A 17,932-nucleotide genomic window follows, 5' to 3' on the forward strand; every position below is an offset into this window, starting at 1 on the left:
GGGGAAAAGAAAGAGGGAGAAAGTGAGAGAAAGTGAGACAAAGGAAGAGAGAGGGGAGAGAGAGAGAGAGACGGCGTGTGCAAAAGGGAGAGAGAATACAGATGCACAGATACTGAGTGACGGACAGATAAAGAGAGAATAGAGAGGCCATCACACATAAAAGGAGAGAGAGAGAGAGAGAGAGAGGGAGAGGGAGAGAGGCGAAGACAGGAGAGGAAGCTTTAGGAGGGATCTCCAGTTAGAGATGGCTTCTCATAAACAGCAGCTCATTTCTGGCACAGACATGACAGGAACACAGTGAAAAGAAAATGTGACTTTTCCGGAGAAAGAAGCATTTTGACAGTGTTCTTCTATGTGTGCTTTTGTGTGTGTGCGTGCATATGTGTGTGTGTGGGTGTGTGTCTACGGCACAGTCTGGTCTCCACAGCTGGCTTCATTAATCACACTCCAGGGGGATGCAGGTCTGACTGACGTACATCCATCTCCACACACTCACAAAGGAATACACACACACGCACACACACACACACACTCACACACACTCACACACAAGGATGAGACAGTCTCTCACATAACACAGACAAAGGCATTCATAAAACACTGATTAGCAATACAGAAAGCCTGGGAGAGAGGGAACTGCTGTACAAGTGAGGAGGGAGCGAGAGAGAGAGAGAGAGAGAGAGAGAGAGAGAGAGAGAGGGAGAGAGAGGGGGCATAGGACAGGAGTTCACTGAGCTCAAGTTGGAATGAAAAATGGCTTTGGGAGCGGAGGAGGAGGAGGAGTGGAGGGGAGGGGAGCAGGGTACCAAGTCCAGCGCTGTGATGTGAGTACACACTGAAAAAATAAACAAGTGCTGAAAAGCGAATGGAAGGGGAAGCCAGCGAGCCCGGTCAATGTGTTTCAGTATAAATAGCCCAATTAGCATGGCGGAGCCGTCGCTGGGCTCTGAGACGCAGCGCGGCAGAGCCGGTCTAATTACTGGCTAACTTGACCAATTATTCCACTGTTTAACCAGGCAGAAAGTATAAATCGCAGCACCTGGTTATTTAGACACAGTGGCTGCCCTGACAGTCTTCACACCATTAGCTGTCATCCTCAGTCACTGTCACCCTCCTCCTTTACCGCCCTGCATTGCATCTTCCTCCTCTTCCTCCAAAAAAAACACTCCTTTTCATTACAGGTGATGACAGGGATGCACTGAGTTTATCCACCTTTTCATTTGGAAAACAGAGCTCACCCGCCCTCCCACCTTTTTCAGGCATTAGGGCAGAACAGAATGTCAACATGTTAGCAATATTGTGATACGTGACGATTCATCATCTGGGATTTTGGATGTTAAAAATATCATGACATGACATGCGTTGCCGTTTTAACAGCAAAGGGATGCAGCTGCATCTGCAAGGGGATGCAATTTTCCGAGTTTATTAGGGCTTTGTTAGCTCTTCTATTATTCGCCTCTACCTTTTTGGATTCCTGGATCGTCATGTCCACATTTCTAATGATTGAAATCTCTTGCCCGTAAAATATCCGACAAAAGCGCCACACAGTCATCCGTACAATATCGTAAGAAGATTCGCCAAAGATAACGTGATATTTGATTTTGTCACCCCGCCCTAGCCGGCATACATCTACAGCATTTTAAATGAAGACGGAATAAATAAATGCTTTTTCTTTCTGAGAGTAAGACTGATTTTTGTTTGTACTGGTGGTTAATATTAGTATTTTATTCATATTTGCTTTGTGATGATCACTGATAAGACCTCGCAATTTACCCACGTCTTTATTTTCCGCTACATCCCTGGATGACAGTGACAGAAAAATAAAGACGGCGATGATAGGGGGGCATTTTCTACACAGCATTAGGTAAAGAACAGCGGTAATGAATAATCATCGCCGCCGTATCGCCGCTGTCATCATTAGTATTGGTAATTAAATTCCCATGAGATGTAGTGACTGCAGCACTCGCCTCCTGGTAACTGAGGTTTTTCAGACATCAAGATGGATCTGTCGCTAAGCTCCCCCTGAACCCTCCAGGCAAGGCAGAGTTAATATTGAGTTTCGGCGCCCAGATGATTTATTCATAATGCATCAATCATTTTCTGCCCATTTATGCATTTGTTTATGGATTTACAGTGTTTTGCCATGCGTGAAATAGTTTGCAAAAGAAGAAAAAAAGAAAAAACAACAACAATAATAATCAAATCAAATGAAATTCATTAAGTTATGAGGCACTTGTTGTTTTACCTCTCTTTTTTTTAAGTCCGTTCAATCCTGTGCGTTCTCACACAAAGATTAACACAGACGCACACACACACACACACAGCAACAACGCAGACACGCTCACCTCATCAAACCACATCAACACACACTCGCGCATCACACCATACGGCACAGTACGCAGCTGTATACAGTTGACAGTGAAAGAAAGTGTGATTGATTTTCTCTTTTTTTGGTAACTGCACTCCTGCCACTGCCATTTAAATAATCCATCGTCCATTTGCATAAGTAACATTTGCATTTGTAAACTGCATCATTTTAGCCATACAATTTGGGGCAGGCGCCTTTGTAATCAAAAGTGCATTGCTGCTGACCTTATGGGTAACTATTAACAACAGTAATGTTAGCGTAAACAAACTCCTCAGTGACACGATAAGAGTGAAACAAATGTTTGCAATTATAAGTTCCCAGATGAACTGCGTCGTCGGTGCTGCAATTCAAACATACTTGTCAGCTGTTACAGCCGGAGAGGATGAAAGAAGTTAGTCATTTACACAATCGCGGCAACGGAGGCTGCGCGGTGATGTAACACGGCTACAACAATATGTCTGTCAGTAAAATGTTTAATGGGAATTTGATGGTTTTCGCCCCGAATTGGATGTTTTAAGCGGTGGAGGGAAAGCTGTGTTTCACGCTGTGCACATGCAGCAAATAACCGGGCGGCTCTGAAGTAGCAGAGGAATGAGACCGATGAGAAAATGACTCAGTGACACTAGTATTTTCATTAAAACCAAACCAACACACACACACACACACACACACACACACACACACACACATAAACTTTTGTCTGTGATGCCTTAATAGATCTGTGAACTTCAAACTTGTCGTCTGAACCCCTGAGCACAAAACTCATCACCAGCTTTTTATAATGCATGACTTGCCCTCCGCTCTCCAGCCAGCCAGAGTAAACAGGCTTGATGCCACAGACCCACACTGCAGCTCGCTCGCTCGCTCGCTCTCGCTCTCCCCCTTTCTTAGTCAGCCTCGCTCTGTCAGAGGTGGCACACACTGCCACAGGCACATACAGGCAAGGAAAACACATCATTTGGCCGTATTGCTCACTAGGATCAAACACACTCAGAGCAATTATGAGATAATTTAGTTGACAGATTCAGATAGAGCAGTAAAAATTAGCAGCCCTTGTCCATCTGCAACAGGCGCCGTAACTAATAATACTGAGAATAGTAGTCGGATCAGATGTGAGCCTGACACCAACAACAAAAATATCCCTGCGTCCCAAAGCTATTAAAACACAGGTCTACAAAAAACACCGCACACACTTCCCTCAGAAGACAGCGGCTACATAAAGAAAAACTTATACACTTTAAAACCTCACCGTCTTGCGTTGTCAACCCTTAATTTCCTCCAAGTGGCATGCTTTAAAGTAACAATCTGTGGCATTTTCATATAAATTAATGTCTGTTAATGTGCTGTTAACACCTGTAACGCAGCAGTGATTCAACCCAGACCCAGTTCATGAAAGCTTTAACATTTCCTGTTGCAAACACCCAGCGTCTGGAGCGTCTTCCCTGGGAAAAATCCTCTGGTGCGCGGGGAGAGACGTGCTTTGTGTTTCCGTAGCAACGGCAGTTTGTTTGGAATAAATAGAAGAAGCGTTTGCATGTTAGTTAGCATGACTAGTGATAACCACCATGACTCAGCAGACAAATAAAAGCGCACCGCCTACAGAAACTCAAACTTCATCAACAGAAAATCCAGGAAATAAAAAAGTTAAATAGCACATACAAGCTGAAATATCTCAGCCTTTGTGCTTGTGAATATTCTGTTACCCACTGTCTTTGAATGCAAACAACAGTGAAACCTTCAGCTACTCATTAGTTCTTTATTGAGTATTATTTTTATCTTTTCTTCTTCATTAAAGTAATTAGAAATGAACATTTCCCCCCCCATATTACAATTAACTCCTTTCAAGAATTTCCCATGACATCATGTTGATGGGAGTGGAAGGTATTATCACCTGATTCCAAAAATATTACTGAAACAAATGAAACAATGAGAAGTGGCCTTACTTCACTCACTGACAGATTTGCATCCACTTCTCTTAAGAAAAATAATATTTGAAAATAGTCCACCCTAATATATTTCTTACACTGTTCATGAATTTGATGCAAGCATTTTACCAGGGTGTTAGTCCAGGCAAGAAAAGCTTATGGTCTTTTGAAACCCATTGTTTTCAATGGCATATGCCGTGCCATGTCTTTTCACTGCATTGAGCAAAGGGCAGGCGAATACCTGTGGGGCCAATAGAAACAAGGCAGCCAGCCAGGCACCGAAGGAAAAATGGAGGAAATGATCATATTGTGTCAGAATTGCACAACAAAGTTGAGTTTATATCGAGACCTTGGACAGACCCGCTCCTGCTAGACGTTTTGAAAACTCTGCCTGTTTTGCTCTGTCCTCCACCGCTTCCACCTAGTTAGATGTGCGCTTAACTCAGCAGCAACTGCAGCCCCAATCGCATTGTGTCTGAAAAGACCTTTACTCAAAATGCAACCTGCCTTATTGCTGCAATGCATTATGGTCTATTGAGGCTGCTGTCAGTAGAGAAACTGACTCTGATGAATTTCTGCCTGTATGAGTTGCTGAACATCAGCGGAAAATCGCAGCTGTAGTAGGAAACCTTTACTCTCTGATTCTGAGGGGCTGATGCCAAAACCTGACATTTACCACATTGTTTTAGATTGCTGAAACATTTTCTGCTATCAAACTGTAGTGCAGCCGCAGTAGAAATATCACAAAGTGACATAACATTATCTGCTTCTGGACAGTTATCTGCAGGAATGAGAAAAATGCACCACTAATAGTTTTTGCAGTGAGCTGGAAACTTAAAAACACACCACTCTCTTCACCTGGATTCAATTCACCACTGTGTATACACTGCAAGAAAAAAAAAAAACTTAACAAGTCATAAAAATCTTGTTTTTCTTCAAACAAGTGAAGAAAATCTGCCTGTGGTGTGAGATAATCCCATGTGTTTCCAGCTAATCAATTTGTTTCCAGAACTTTCTTGAATCAAGCGTCATGTTCTTGATATAAGCTGATCTGCCTTATTTCAGCGTATTTCTCCTTCCTACTGTTACCAGAAAAAAAAAAAAAACTGAAAAGTGAAACTGCACTGGAAACAAGTGGGATTATCTTATCCCGCCGGCAGATTTTTTTTTCTCTTCTTTAGAGAAAACCTAAATTTTAAGACTGAATATGAGACTAAATGATGTGTTAGGACGGGGATTATTTTTGTGGTGCACCTGTTCATCTATAACAATCGTTCTTTCAGCAGCTGTGTGCAGGAAGCCACTTGAACGGTTCAGTCCACAGACAGGCAGCCCTATCACTGACACAGAGGTATTTGGGTGGATCTGTACAGACAGAGGCATATTTCATGCATGATTTGAAGTCAAGCTGCTGAACGAGCGTCCTAGCCTGCACCCCGATTCACAGCCAAGTGCGCTGTGCCTGGCCAACCTTGTTGTGAAACACACACACACACACACACACACACACACACGTATCACCACTGTCAGCGAGCAAGGGCCTCTGCGTGCCGCCGCCTGTGAGCACCCGCCATTTGGGTCCCTTTTTAAGTAGTTTGGTTTTCTCTGCTGGAAGATCAAACTGATAGCTTTGAGACTTTGAGACTTGATCTAAAGTGGTTGAAGAAAATATTTTGGACAAAAAACAACAACAACAACAACAACAAAAAAATAAATAAACAAGAAAAGTTGCTTGCTTGTTCAATTTCTGCTGTCTTTACTCTCGGAGAAGCAAAGGGCTTTTGATGGGATTTAAAAGACCTGTTGATGTGGCGACGGTGCAAAAAGCGCCGCGAAGGCAGCATCAATTAAAAGATGTGCCGCGGCACAAAAATGGCTGCCAGAAAGTTATCACGGTGAAAGTCCCGACGCAGTGATCGAGTTCAGGCTCAAAGTTCTGGCTCGTTCTTTTCCTGTGTGTCTCTCCCTCAGTCAACATTTGTCTATGCATCTCTGCGATTTGGTCTCCAATCCCATCTTAAACACTCAAACCTTTCTTAGCCTTCTCACCAGTTCTGTTCATGTGGAAAAAAAAAAAAAAAAAAAAAAACTTTTACCGCATCGGCCAGCACTAAAAGATTATCCTCACTGACCCCCTTAGCCCACACAACCCCCTCTCCAGTGGCCGGATCTCCTTTCCTCCCCCTATCTCTCCTCACCTCTGTCTCCTTATCGCTCTCTCCTCCTCTAAGAACTGGCTCTGTGCTTGTGTGTGTGTGTGTTTATGTGTGTGTGTGTGTGTGTGTGCTGCTCAGTGTGCAAGGAGGGAGCAGCTGGAGCATCTGCAGTCGTCTCCTCTGACAGCAGCGCGGCATATGGCAGGGCCCGGTGAAGGATGGGTGCTGTCACCCGGCAAAGTGCTTACCCACCGACAGGAGAGGCGAGCCGCACTAACGCCGTGAGGAAGAGGAGGAAACAGCTGAACGTCAGCACCCCGCTCATTTATTCTCCCGCCGTCTTGCCCCGCGAGGGGGGCGGGGGCTGAAGCGAAGGAGCCTTAAAGTAAAGACCTCCGACCGATCAGAGTTAGCAAAGACACCCATCGGAATGCATTATGGTAAATCTCATCAAAGATTGTCGACGTGTGGGAGATGAACCGCCACCGAGTCAGTAAGACACTGGCTCGCCTTCCGGTTTATGAATGTGTACACAAACCCTAACACATGTACTTTCATTATCGTACTTTGCCTCACACAGAGATGACATGAGCATGGCGAGATACTGGTGTATGTTCTGTTTGGTGTATGTTTTGATAATCACTCATCGAGGATAACAAAACATATTTCCTATGTGGTTGTTTTTTTTTTTTTTAAAGACAAGGATGGAAAAACATGTCACATGCTGAGAGGCAACTGTAACATGCATCTACAATATTTACAAGACAAACATCTACCACACTGTAAATGAAGAAAAGCGAAGGCGTGTGTGCAGACGAAGGTTTTTGCTTGTATGTGAAAAAGAGTGAAGCATGTTCTTGGTCATGCATTTTCAGGGGCAGAGATGATCTGGTACGATCAAAATGCGCCTCAGTGTCACGATGAGTTGTCTGTAATCATGAATAGACGACAATGGAGGCTAGTGGCACATACCGTGCTTTGGTATGAGGATAAAGTAATTAGTGCTAACATGTCTCTGTCATATAATATCAGCTTCCCTCTCGTCTTCTATTTTACAGCGGCGTGCGCTATATGTCTTATGTGGAAAAATAACGAGAGTCACTTGCTAACTTCATAACAAAGTGCCATTGTTAGTCGAGGATGGAGCTGTGGGAACATGATAAGCTTCACACCAACTTTGTCTGTATGGAGGAATGACAAAGGAGGCAGCCTTTATTCATATTTTCAACTTTTAGGCTCGGAGCACACGCATGAAAAATCAAACAGGTAGTGGAGTCGCGAGCTGTGTCGTCTTATTGAAATGGATTAAAAGCGGCACTCGTATGTACATTAAAAATGAGCACTGACATGGCTCTTTACCTCTAATTCTGACCCGCACGTAATGCCAGTATCACCGTGACCGAGCCGACACAGACCTGGAACAAAGTTGCTTTCCCTCAGAAACGATTCATCCCGAAAATGTACATTTTAGCAAACGGAGGCGGACAATATTTTAAGCTTGGCTGCGTGCTGATCCAGATAACCTGTAGATGTATTTAAGGGAAGCAATCTGCCACAGAAGGCCATATCTCAAAGCTTTTCTATCAATGCCAGGAGAGTGAAAGCAGACCGCACGGTGTAGTCCTTTTTCGCTGCAACGCTTCACAATGATGTTTGTGGTACCTGGAAATAGACACTGAGAGAGAACTCCCTTCATCTTCCCCCTCTCAGATCCTCGTACTACCTTCATTTACACATAAAAGCAGAAAGCAGGAAAACAGCACAGTAGTGATTTATTTCAGAAGTGTTCAGAACTGGAGGGACAATTAAATCAATGCCAATCCAGTCATCACTGGTAGTCACCCTTCCTCTGTTTACTCTGCAATGAATCATGGTAGCAGTTGCAGGGAGGGAGTGTTCAGCCTGGTCGGGGTTCAAAAATATTTGGACATTTCCCACTCAATGCTACACACACACACACTTACATACACAATTTAGAAGCAAATTTTTCCTTTCGTTTTCCTAAATTACAAACTTCTTCCCGGCTAGATGAGTCTCTACGTGGTGTGTCTCAATTTTGCGGGGGAAAAAAATGACATCTCATTGCGATATGAAGACGTATGCCTTATTAGACCTGTCATGAGAATAGTGCAGATGGCATCTTCGCTAACCCTGTGGTGTTCACACCATTACTCATCTGATTTCCCGCTGGTGACCAATCTCCTATCAAAAAGTGGACGTCACTGCCTGCAATTATGACTCGATGTGCAATTTTTTAATAAAAAGCCAATATCAGCTCTGTATATCTCGAACCCCATACATCAGCATAACGCCGGCTGACGTGACAACAGACCGACAATGTGTAGTCTTTGGACGCCCGTGGACAGTACACTGCAAAAACTCAAAATCTTACCAAGAGTATTTGTCTTATTTCAAGTCAAAAATGTCTTATTACTAGTCAAAATATCTCATTACACTTTAAAATAAGACATGATCACCTCAGAAGTAAGTTTTTAGACAATTGTCTCTTGTTTCAAGTGAAAATTTGCTTGAAACAAGTGAAAATTTGCTTGTTTCATTGGCAAAATTTGTTTCTTGTTTCTAGCTAATTTTCACTTATTTCAAGGGAATTTTCACTTTTTCAATTTTGCCAATGAAACAAGCAAATTTTCACTTGTTTCAAGTGTCAAAATTGTCTAAAAACAATTTACTTCTGAGGTGATCATGTCTTGTTTTAAGTGTAATGAGATATTTTGACTAGAAATAAGACATTTTTGACTTGAAATAAGACAAATAATCTTGGTAAGATTTTGCGTTTTTGCAGTGTAAAGCAAAGCGATGTTTTAGCCAATGCGATTCTGCTGCTGCTTTGGCGCGCGCAGAGAGCATCGCGGTTCATCCCACACGGTCCTCCTGTCGCCGCCGAGAGAAAAGACGGCTTCCTCTGTGAAATAAACCCAACATGTCCGGCAGCGGTAACTCTCTGACACTTCTTCTGGCCGCCTACAGGTGGACCTCTGTGTTCCTTCACTTTTTCGGCAGCCAATTTAAGATGACTGACAGATAAGTTTCCCCATAAGCTTCTGCCTTCCAAAACAACCCCATCTTTTTTTCCCTTTAGTCAATCATAACAGACTTCCAGAGTAGTAACCCTCACTGTGTCAGTCGCTGTGACTCCACTTGCAGGCAAATAACGACAGCGCAAAGTGAACTCGCCGGCAGTCTGGGAGCCATGAGACCCGCACGCATGTCAACTCAAAAAACTTCCAGAGAATTTGCATTATCTATAGTATCACGGCTGTCTAATAATAGTCTGACCTCAGAGCAAGAGGTTATCTCCAGCGCTGTCAGGCTAAGAGAGAGAGAAGAGGTAAAGAAATAAAGGATTTAACCTCCTTTGCCACGGTGTCTCATTAGAGGAGAAATGAGGAAAGGAGGTATAACATGTCTCATCTACATGAACCCATTCTGTCTTAAGCGTTCCCCTAAACTTTCTATCTATCTGTCCGATCCAGACAATCTCAAGGTTTTTGTTTTTTTTTTCCCTTTTTCTCTTCCTCCTCTGTTTGTTCACCCCTGGTGCTCGAAGCCACCCAGTGCGCCCACTCTTCCTTTGAGGAGGCTGTTCCTTCGATCTCTCCTCACTATGCCTGCCTGCCTGCCTCCCCTCCTTTCTCTCTCTCTCTCTCTCTCTCTCTCTCTCTCTCTGTCCCTCACGCTCTCTTTTGACAGCCAACGCAGCACCTTTAATGTGAGCTATCTCCTCATTAAATACCTGCAGGTGTCTGAGGATCTTTGGCAGGGACGGAGAGAGGGAGTGAAAGAGAGATGGGGAGAGAAACAGAGACAGAGGGAGAGAGAATGGTAGCTGGTAGTTGTTCAGGCCCTTCTCTGACATGACTTAAAGCCAGATTCCCAGTGTTAAGTTTGAATTACTAATGTCTCCAGAGGCAACCGAGAGAAGCGAAGGGACCAGGGGTCAGTGGGAAAGGTTCAGCCGGTGTCCCCCCTTCTCAAAGCGATCCGGCTTCCTCTCTAGCCTTTCTGACACCTTTACATTTCCACCAGACAGGAGGAGGAGAACGAACAGGGGAGAGATGGAGCGAGAAACCGAGCGAGCGAGGCAAGGGACCCCGCAGGTGAGGTGAGGGCGGAGTGAGAGTAAAAAGTGAGAAAGTGCGATGCTTGCGTGAGAACGCGGGAGACGGCGAGAGATGAAAGGAGAGGAGGGAATCACGGGGAAAGGGGAAAAAAAAAAAGGGGAACGAGGAAGGAGGAGGAGATTGGGTTTGAATGAGAGATAAGATGGAGGGGGAAAGAGAAAGAGGGAGAGGAAAAGATGAGAGAGGAGAGAGGAGAGGGAGGCGAGCGCTGGGCTCTGGGGCGATCGGGCTCTCTCAGATGCAGGACGGGACCATCTGGACGAGAGCGGAGCCAGGTCTCTGACGGTAAACACTGGGCTTCGCTCGCACATGGAAAAGAACCAGGAAGAGAGATTCAAACAACATTGCACACTTTCTTACCACCACCCATCCACTCCGCCCACACCGCCTACCACCCAGCTCCACCAGTAGAGTGGTGAAGTCCCGCCCCTTCCGGTGGACCCCCATGGGACCTTTCGGAGCGAAAAAAATGAATGGTGTTCAATGGACAGAAAATAATTATTTTCTGGTCCCCCCGTCGTTATGCCATGGATTACACAAATGTTGTTTCTAGGCTTAAATAACAAATTTTCATTGTCAAGAGTTTGACCGTTTATTGCGCCATTGTTCAGTTAAATGCTGTTGAGAAAGCACAATTAGAAAGACTACATGCTGTGTCGCGTATGTGACGTCACGTCATCGCCGTTTCCCTCCATCCAGATTCAAGTCAAGATGCCGGTGTGTTTTGTTCCCGATTGTCCGCGTCTCCGAGGGCCGACGGAGCGCTGGGCCGGGCGGGAGGGCGAGTGGACTCCGCTGTCGGGCGGAAAAACTCAGAACCTCAAAAACTCAGCGCGGAGCAGAAAAATCGCCATGTCTGTTGTAGGCTTCCAGTGCGGGTGGTGACGTATATCATTCGCACCGAGAGCAGCGAAGAGTTGTAGTTCACAAAGCGGGCTCACACAAAACCTAGCATTATTAATATTCTTCACGCTAAATTGTAGTCTTCTTTGCGTGAAAAATTATCTTTAAATATCACAAACAACATATGTGAAATCCATGGCACAATTCAAACGGGACAAGAAAATAATTTTTATCTACCCATTGGATCGCGTTCATAATTGTTTGCTTTTGAGGACCCATGTACCGGAAGTGGGTGGGCGGGACTTCACCACTCTATCGTCCACTGCAACGGTGGGGAAAAAAAAAAAAAAACAGACAAAGAGATATATGTTGTGTCTCAAATCGCGCACTTCTGCACTTACACTTGTATTTTGAGTGCATAAGTGCGTTCACACTGAAAATACTAACAAAATGCAGTGCACTGCAAATACCCGGATGTAAACTCAAAACGGTCAAAAAGTTGAGTGTGGAGCGATGGACACTTCTCACCCTGACGGCACCACTGACCAGAAGGAGCTACCTAAAAAAGCTGAGTTGACTTTTCATTTTACGGCTGTTAATATGTCACTTTATTAAGTTTTAATTTTTTTTTCAGGCGAGAAAGTAACCATGTAGATTCCAAATATGTGGTCAGTTGGTCCAAATAACGTCTGTTTTGAAAATTGCTTCGACGTTTTCGGATTATCTCTCAAGCTAGCGATTGTGCAAAGTACAGTCACTTCCGCTTGTTTACAAAAATAAAACTCTAATACCTTAGAAGCAGTGGTGATGCTTTTATTTTGAAGATAGGATGTGTACACGTCTACTTCTAGATAACTTTACCACCGAAAACCAAAGCTGGCCGCGGCTCCGGTCGGCATCAGGCGGGCCGGCCGCGGCTCCGGTCGGCATCAGGCGGGCCGGCCGCGGCTCCGGCTGGTACCGCACCCACCCGGTCAGCTAAGTGTACTTACAGACAGTGCACTAACAGAAGTGCACGATTTGAGACACACCAATAGTTTCTCGCTATGGAGGCCCTCACTATGTATTTCGCAAAAGGCCCAACTTTCTATTTCCACCAAACTCCCAAAGGCCCACTCGTTATGAGAGCTGGGTAATTACCTGCAGAAAGGCAGATATTTATGAGGGAGGACTTGAACCAGCAACCTCACACACACACACACACACCTCGCCGCTTCCTCTCCACTGTGGTAAAGTGGAGTACTTAGGTCTAAATTCAACAAGAGGATTTGTCAAGGTAGCTAATCCCTGTCTCCTCAGAAAGCGGTCTCATCCTCAAAATGATGTCCCATTGAGGTATTTCTGAAAAAAAAAAAAAAAAAAAAAAAAAAACACGCACACACACACACACACACACACACACAATATATGCAAAAGATACTCCTACACACATACACACGCGCGCATACACACGGTTCAACTCCCCCATCCCACAAGGCTGTGGAGAAGCAGCGCTGCCCCTCCTACCCCTCTGTCAATAAGCCCAGTTTGGAAACACTTTAAACAGACTCGCACATCGCTCCGCTACAAAAAGGGAAAACTTCAAGACATCCTCTCCTCCATACCCGCAGGGTTAATTAGAATTGTTTTAAACAGCCACCGCCATGCTTTTTAAACATTTATGGGTGCATGCATTACAACTGAGGCATTAACATATCCGGAAAGTTTAACCTCTTCTCTGCTCTGCGGCTCGAGGACGAGGACGAGCAGCGGAGGGGAAAGAGGAGGAGGGAGAGAGAGAGAGAGAGAGGACAGTTGACCTCTGCTGCCCCCTGTGTTAGAGCCGAGAAACAACAAGGGAATTTTCAATGAGGAGCAGCAGCCAGCATTGGATCAGAGGAATCAGAGCCAAGTCACCATGCCGGCTGAATGACAATCAGCTTGTATGTTAGTGAAGAGGGAGCGATCTAAACCCACAGGCTATGTACTACCAATAAAAGAATACATTATTCACTAAAAGGAACATACAATGAGCGGTGAAGTAGTGGTAAATACAAAGACGGGTGGAATATGAATTACAGCTGCTGATCACTGCAAGGCAAAACCCACGAATATAAACAAAACGGTTATATATTTGAATAGTAATCATTTATTTTTATTGAAAATAAAATCTAGAAAAAAAATCTATAGTAATATAAAGCTTTTTGATTCCATTTATTGCAGTGCATTGCTACACAATTCATTTTATCATGATTTTGGTCTCCAAATTTAGTCAACGAATCCATCAAATGGTATCGAAAAATTAAAATATTTCACTTCATTCCGAGTGCAGACTGCAGTTTAAAAATCAGGACGTTCATATTAGATTTAAAAAGTGAATTGTATGCTTTTGTTATCAGCTAAAAAAAAAAAAAAAGTTAAAGCTCTGTTTTTTTTGAAGAAGACGGTGGGTTACTCTGAGTTTGTGTGGATTTATCCGCCGTATGCCTGAGGACAGGGAGCGAAAATCATCTGGTGTAATGTGAAGCGCTCGCATGGCTCACATCCTACCTCGCAGAAGAGCGTGAGCTTGTCATCAGGCAGCAGCCCGTTGGCCTCGTCCAGCAGGAAGTCCCGCCTTATGAACTTCTTGAAACCCCAGTCCTTCCCCTGGACAAAACGGTATGCCCTCTGGCTCTCTGAAAGACACATCGGCAAAACAAGGCAAAAACAAGATTATGTGGAGAATTTCACAAGGTGATTAAGCTGTGTTTGTGTGTGTTTGTGTTTGTGTGTGTGTGTGTGTGTGTGAATGTGTGAGCGAGGGAGAAAATGTGTTATGAGTCATGGCCATAAGCACTGGAGAAACAATGGCGAAAGAGGCTGGATGCAGGAAGTATTGCCTGCAGGGAGCTTTTAACACTTCAGAAGAAAACAGAATATCTCTTTGTCTCTCTCTCTCTCTCTTTCTCTCTCCCTCTCTCTCTCTCTCTCTCTCCTCTCACTGCCACATAAAGACTAGCAGTAAACATGAGACAGAACTGCTGTGCCTCTCTGGCCAGGAAGTGAGAATTTGCAGGGATCAAAGCAGTCCAATTATCATGTGTTTATGGAGTGCCAATTATCTCTGACAGTGGCTGGAAGGATTCTGTAACACTCCGCTTCACTACAAAGACACAGGAAAGGTGCTGGCATTCTTGCACGCGCAATAGTCACACTGTGGGAGCCGGAGTCACACACACACACACACACGCTCGCCTAGCAATCGCAAAGGCTCACATACAAGGTCAAACGGTAACGGCGCGACTGTGGCTATAGACGTATGGCTGCCGCGGAGATCACAGCAAATTAATGCCTCTCGCCCATAGAAGGGAAACAAAAGCCTTAACTCGTGAATCTGCTAAGTAGCTGGAGCTCTGCTGGTGGGATGTGACACCATGCTTCGGAGAAATTACATCATGTGCCGTTTTGTTGATGAGAGAAAAATGCTTTCCCAGACGCTGCTGTGGGATTTCCCATCCATATTCAGTCCGGTTGAGCTCTGGAGACAGAGACCCATGGAGCATGGCTTATATCACTGTCATCTCCCTCATGACCTGTGTGTGGAGACGCTGTTGTTCAGGAAGAGCCTGCTTCTATCAGGATAGAAACACCTCACCTACAGGTTGACAACGATGACATAAAATGGCTTTATATCTATGGGTATTTACCTTAAAGGGTTAAATAAATCCAAACCATGCTAAGAAAATGCACCGCAAACCATAGAACAGCCCCCAGAAGCCTTCATTTATTCAACTGCAACCAAGTCCTGCCAAGAAATGACACATTAAGGTGTCCTGGCTGATTAGACTGCAGAAATTAATTAAATCCAGGAGCAAATTCACCAAAAACAGACAGAAGAAAACAGAGACGGAGCCGGCCCCGCCGACAAAGTGCAAAACAAATGCGTCTTCGGTCCACAAAGCGGTTACATAAATGGAAATGAACTTTCGTGCATGAAGCCAACCAGAAAGCGCACGCAAATCAAACAGGCAGCAGGCAGCTCACAAAGTGTACATAAACATGACGAGCGGCAGTGACGTGTCCGGCAGGCATCAGCGGGGAGACCAGAGGAATATTTTAGGGTGGGTGGCAGTCCAGCTGAGTCATATTCGCAAGGTGACAGGAGTTTTTACCAGGTAAAAGTTAAGACATTTTATAATGAAATATAAGACCAGTTTGCAATGGAAAAAAATTTGACTAGGAAAACAACTGTACACAATAATATGGGTTGTGATTTAAAAAAAAAACAAAAAAAAAAAACGTAACTTTACTTACATATACTGTACATATATACATAGACCTCTACAATTAATTGACATCAAATCATCAAATCCTATTTAGGCCATAAAGGCACAATCTGTAAGATTAATTATTTTCCATTTAGCTCCAAAGCATATTTTAACGTCAGCAAACTTACTCACTATTTACTACGAATCAGTTTAACTGACCAGCGAAGCAACGCAACAGAACTACGCCCATCCTAAAGTTTTCCTGTGGTTTTCACTCTTCCAACCAATCAGAGCAGCTTTAAGTAAAGGGGTGTAACTCCTGCTTGTCAAACAAGGTTGTACTATCATTTAAAGATCCCAAGATAGAGCCTCCGTTCAGTGGCTGGGTGCAATAGCAGATGAGCGGGCCAAGACATTTTCCACCCGTGCATTGTCCAAAAGCAAGATAACATCAGACAGACTTCTGAGGATAAAGAAGAAACATGAAAAGAAACAGCAGAAGCCTTTTTAAAACAGTTTAAAACCACCGTTTTATATCGGCGAGGTGCTGGTTTTCTCTACATTAAGGCCTGTTAAGACTTTTCAGTTCAGTTCAGTTCAGTTCAACTTTATTATCCCTCTTTGGGAAATTCAATTTGCAGCCAGAATGCGAAATACAGAGCCCAGTCGTAATCGTTTGGACCTGCAGAAAACCTGCATCTAAATAAGATTCTCGTGTTAATGTTAAATGCAAAGAGGGATTCAGTATGAAGCTCCATCAGGGTCGGCTGTCTGGTCAAAGGGCATGAAATAGTTCAAACTCCTGTAAACAGCCAGCCTGAAGCGAGCTGCAGGTTACAAGGTCACCACAAACCAAAATGCCCTTGACTCCCACATGCAAAACGGTGCGCCGCGGTGCATGCACATTTCGTGTGTACAGCCCTGCGAGGTCCTCTCTCCTGCACAGATTTCCCAACAGGAGCTCCACTGCAGATCACAGTGGGAAGCAGTTAGCCGGGGTGCCAATTCTGCTGCAAGATCATGTGTTGAATCCGTTAAGTGGAGCAGAGGGTGCAGGGAGGCAGAGAGCGGATTGGCGCGGGAGTACAGTGCATATGCAGTTACTCCCGCCACTGCTCATGCAGGGGGTCCTTCACTGTAATCCCTGCCTCTACAAACTATGTACGCATAGAGGCTGACAAGGACCACCATGCATGCACAGGCACGACACGACCATGTACTCACACACACACACACACACACACATACACAAAGCATGCATGCACACGAACACACAAAAAAATACAAATCTATGCACTCCGTTTTTTGTTTTTTTTCTCAGTGCTCTTCTTTATTCATTGTTCTCAGTCTTCCTTCGGTGTATAACAGAGAGGGCGTGTCAGTGTTTCCATCAAGACACTTTGAGTCTTCAGACCAAAGTGCTCTCAAGCAAAGCCTATCTGTTTGAAAGAAGAGTCAAACTTCTGTGGCCTTGGTGTACCCTGCACTGTCTCTGTTTGTGGCTGGGTAGACACGAAGCAAAAAGACTCGCTTGTGCTTGAATTTGCTTAAAGCCTTTTTTTTTTTTTTTTTTTTTAACAGTCTTAAGAAACTCTTCTCTTTCTCTACTGTCTCTCACCTTTCTTTTTTGTCCTGATAAGACATAGCATGTGAGACCCAGATGAAGTCCCAAGGCACTGAAACTCCTTGTGAAGTGGTGTTATTTGGGTATAAAACAAGACGGGTGGCGGTGTGTGAGGACTTTCCCGTCGGCAGTGTCTACAGCTAAACTGGGGCGTGAGGTAGAGCTGGGAAGGAGAGAGAAAAAGACCTAGAGAGAGAGAGAGAGAGGGAGAGAGGGGGGTCGGCAAACTGAGAGGAGGACATGTGGGGAGGTGAGAGGGAATGCTGAAAGGAGCTGCGATGGAAAGATACAGACACCGGGAAAAGAGAAAGAGAAGTGTGAGTTCTCCGGTGCTCAACCATCAAAGTGAGTGTGTATGTGTGAGTGTGTGTGTGTGTGTGTGTGAGTGAGTGAGCACACATGCAGACACCGATGATAAGGGTGCGTGTGCTGAGCTCAGCTAATGCCATGCCGCCATCTCCGTTGGGGCATCGGGCCCTGCGCTGGCAGAGAATCAACTGCAGGTCAGACCGCTGGCGCTCGCTCTTTCAGTACGCTGGCCACAGTGGCAGCAGCGCAAACACACTGTCAGAATACCAAAAAGAGCTAGATGTTAAAAGAGAGAGAGAGAGAGAGACAGAGAGAGAGCAGCTGGGATATCATGGA

General features: G+C 44.7%; 1 protein-coding gene across 2 annotated transcripts in view; it reads right to left on the reverse strand.

The window, feature by feature from the left end:
- spop (speckle type BTB/POZ protein) overlaps positions 1-17,932 on the reverse strand; it is a 93,740-nt gene that overhangs the window by 17,056 nt on the left and 58,752 nt on the right. For both annotated transcript variants that reach the window (XM_030058518.1, XM_030058519.1), the window contains one exon: positions 13,964-14,091. In XM_030058518.1, coding sequence (XP_029914378.1) covers positions 13,964-14,091 — 128 coding nt within the window. The remainder of the gene's footprint in view (positions 1-13,963; positions 14,092-17,932) is intronic.

Source organism: Myripristis murdjan, chromosome 8 (genome assembly GCF_902150065.1).
Source record: "Myripristis murdjan chromosome 8, fMyrMur1.1, whole genome shotgun sequence".
NCBI classification, from domain to species: Eukaryota; Metazoa; Chordata; class Actinopteri; order Holocentriformes; family Holocentridae; genus Myripristis; species Myripristis murdjan.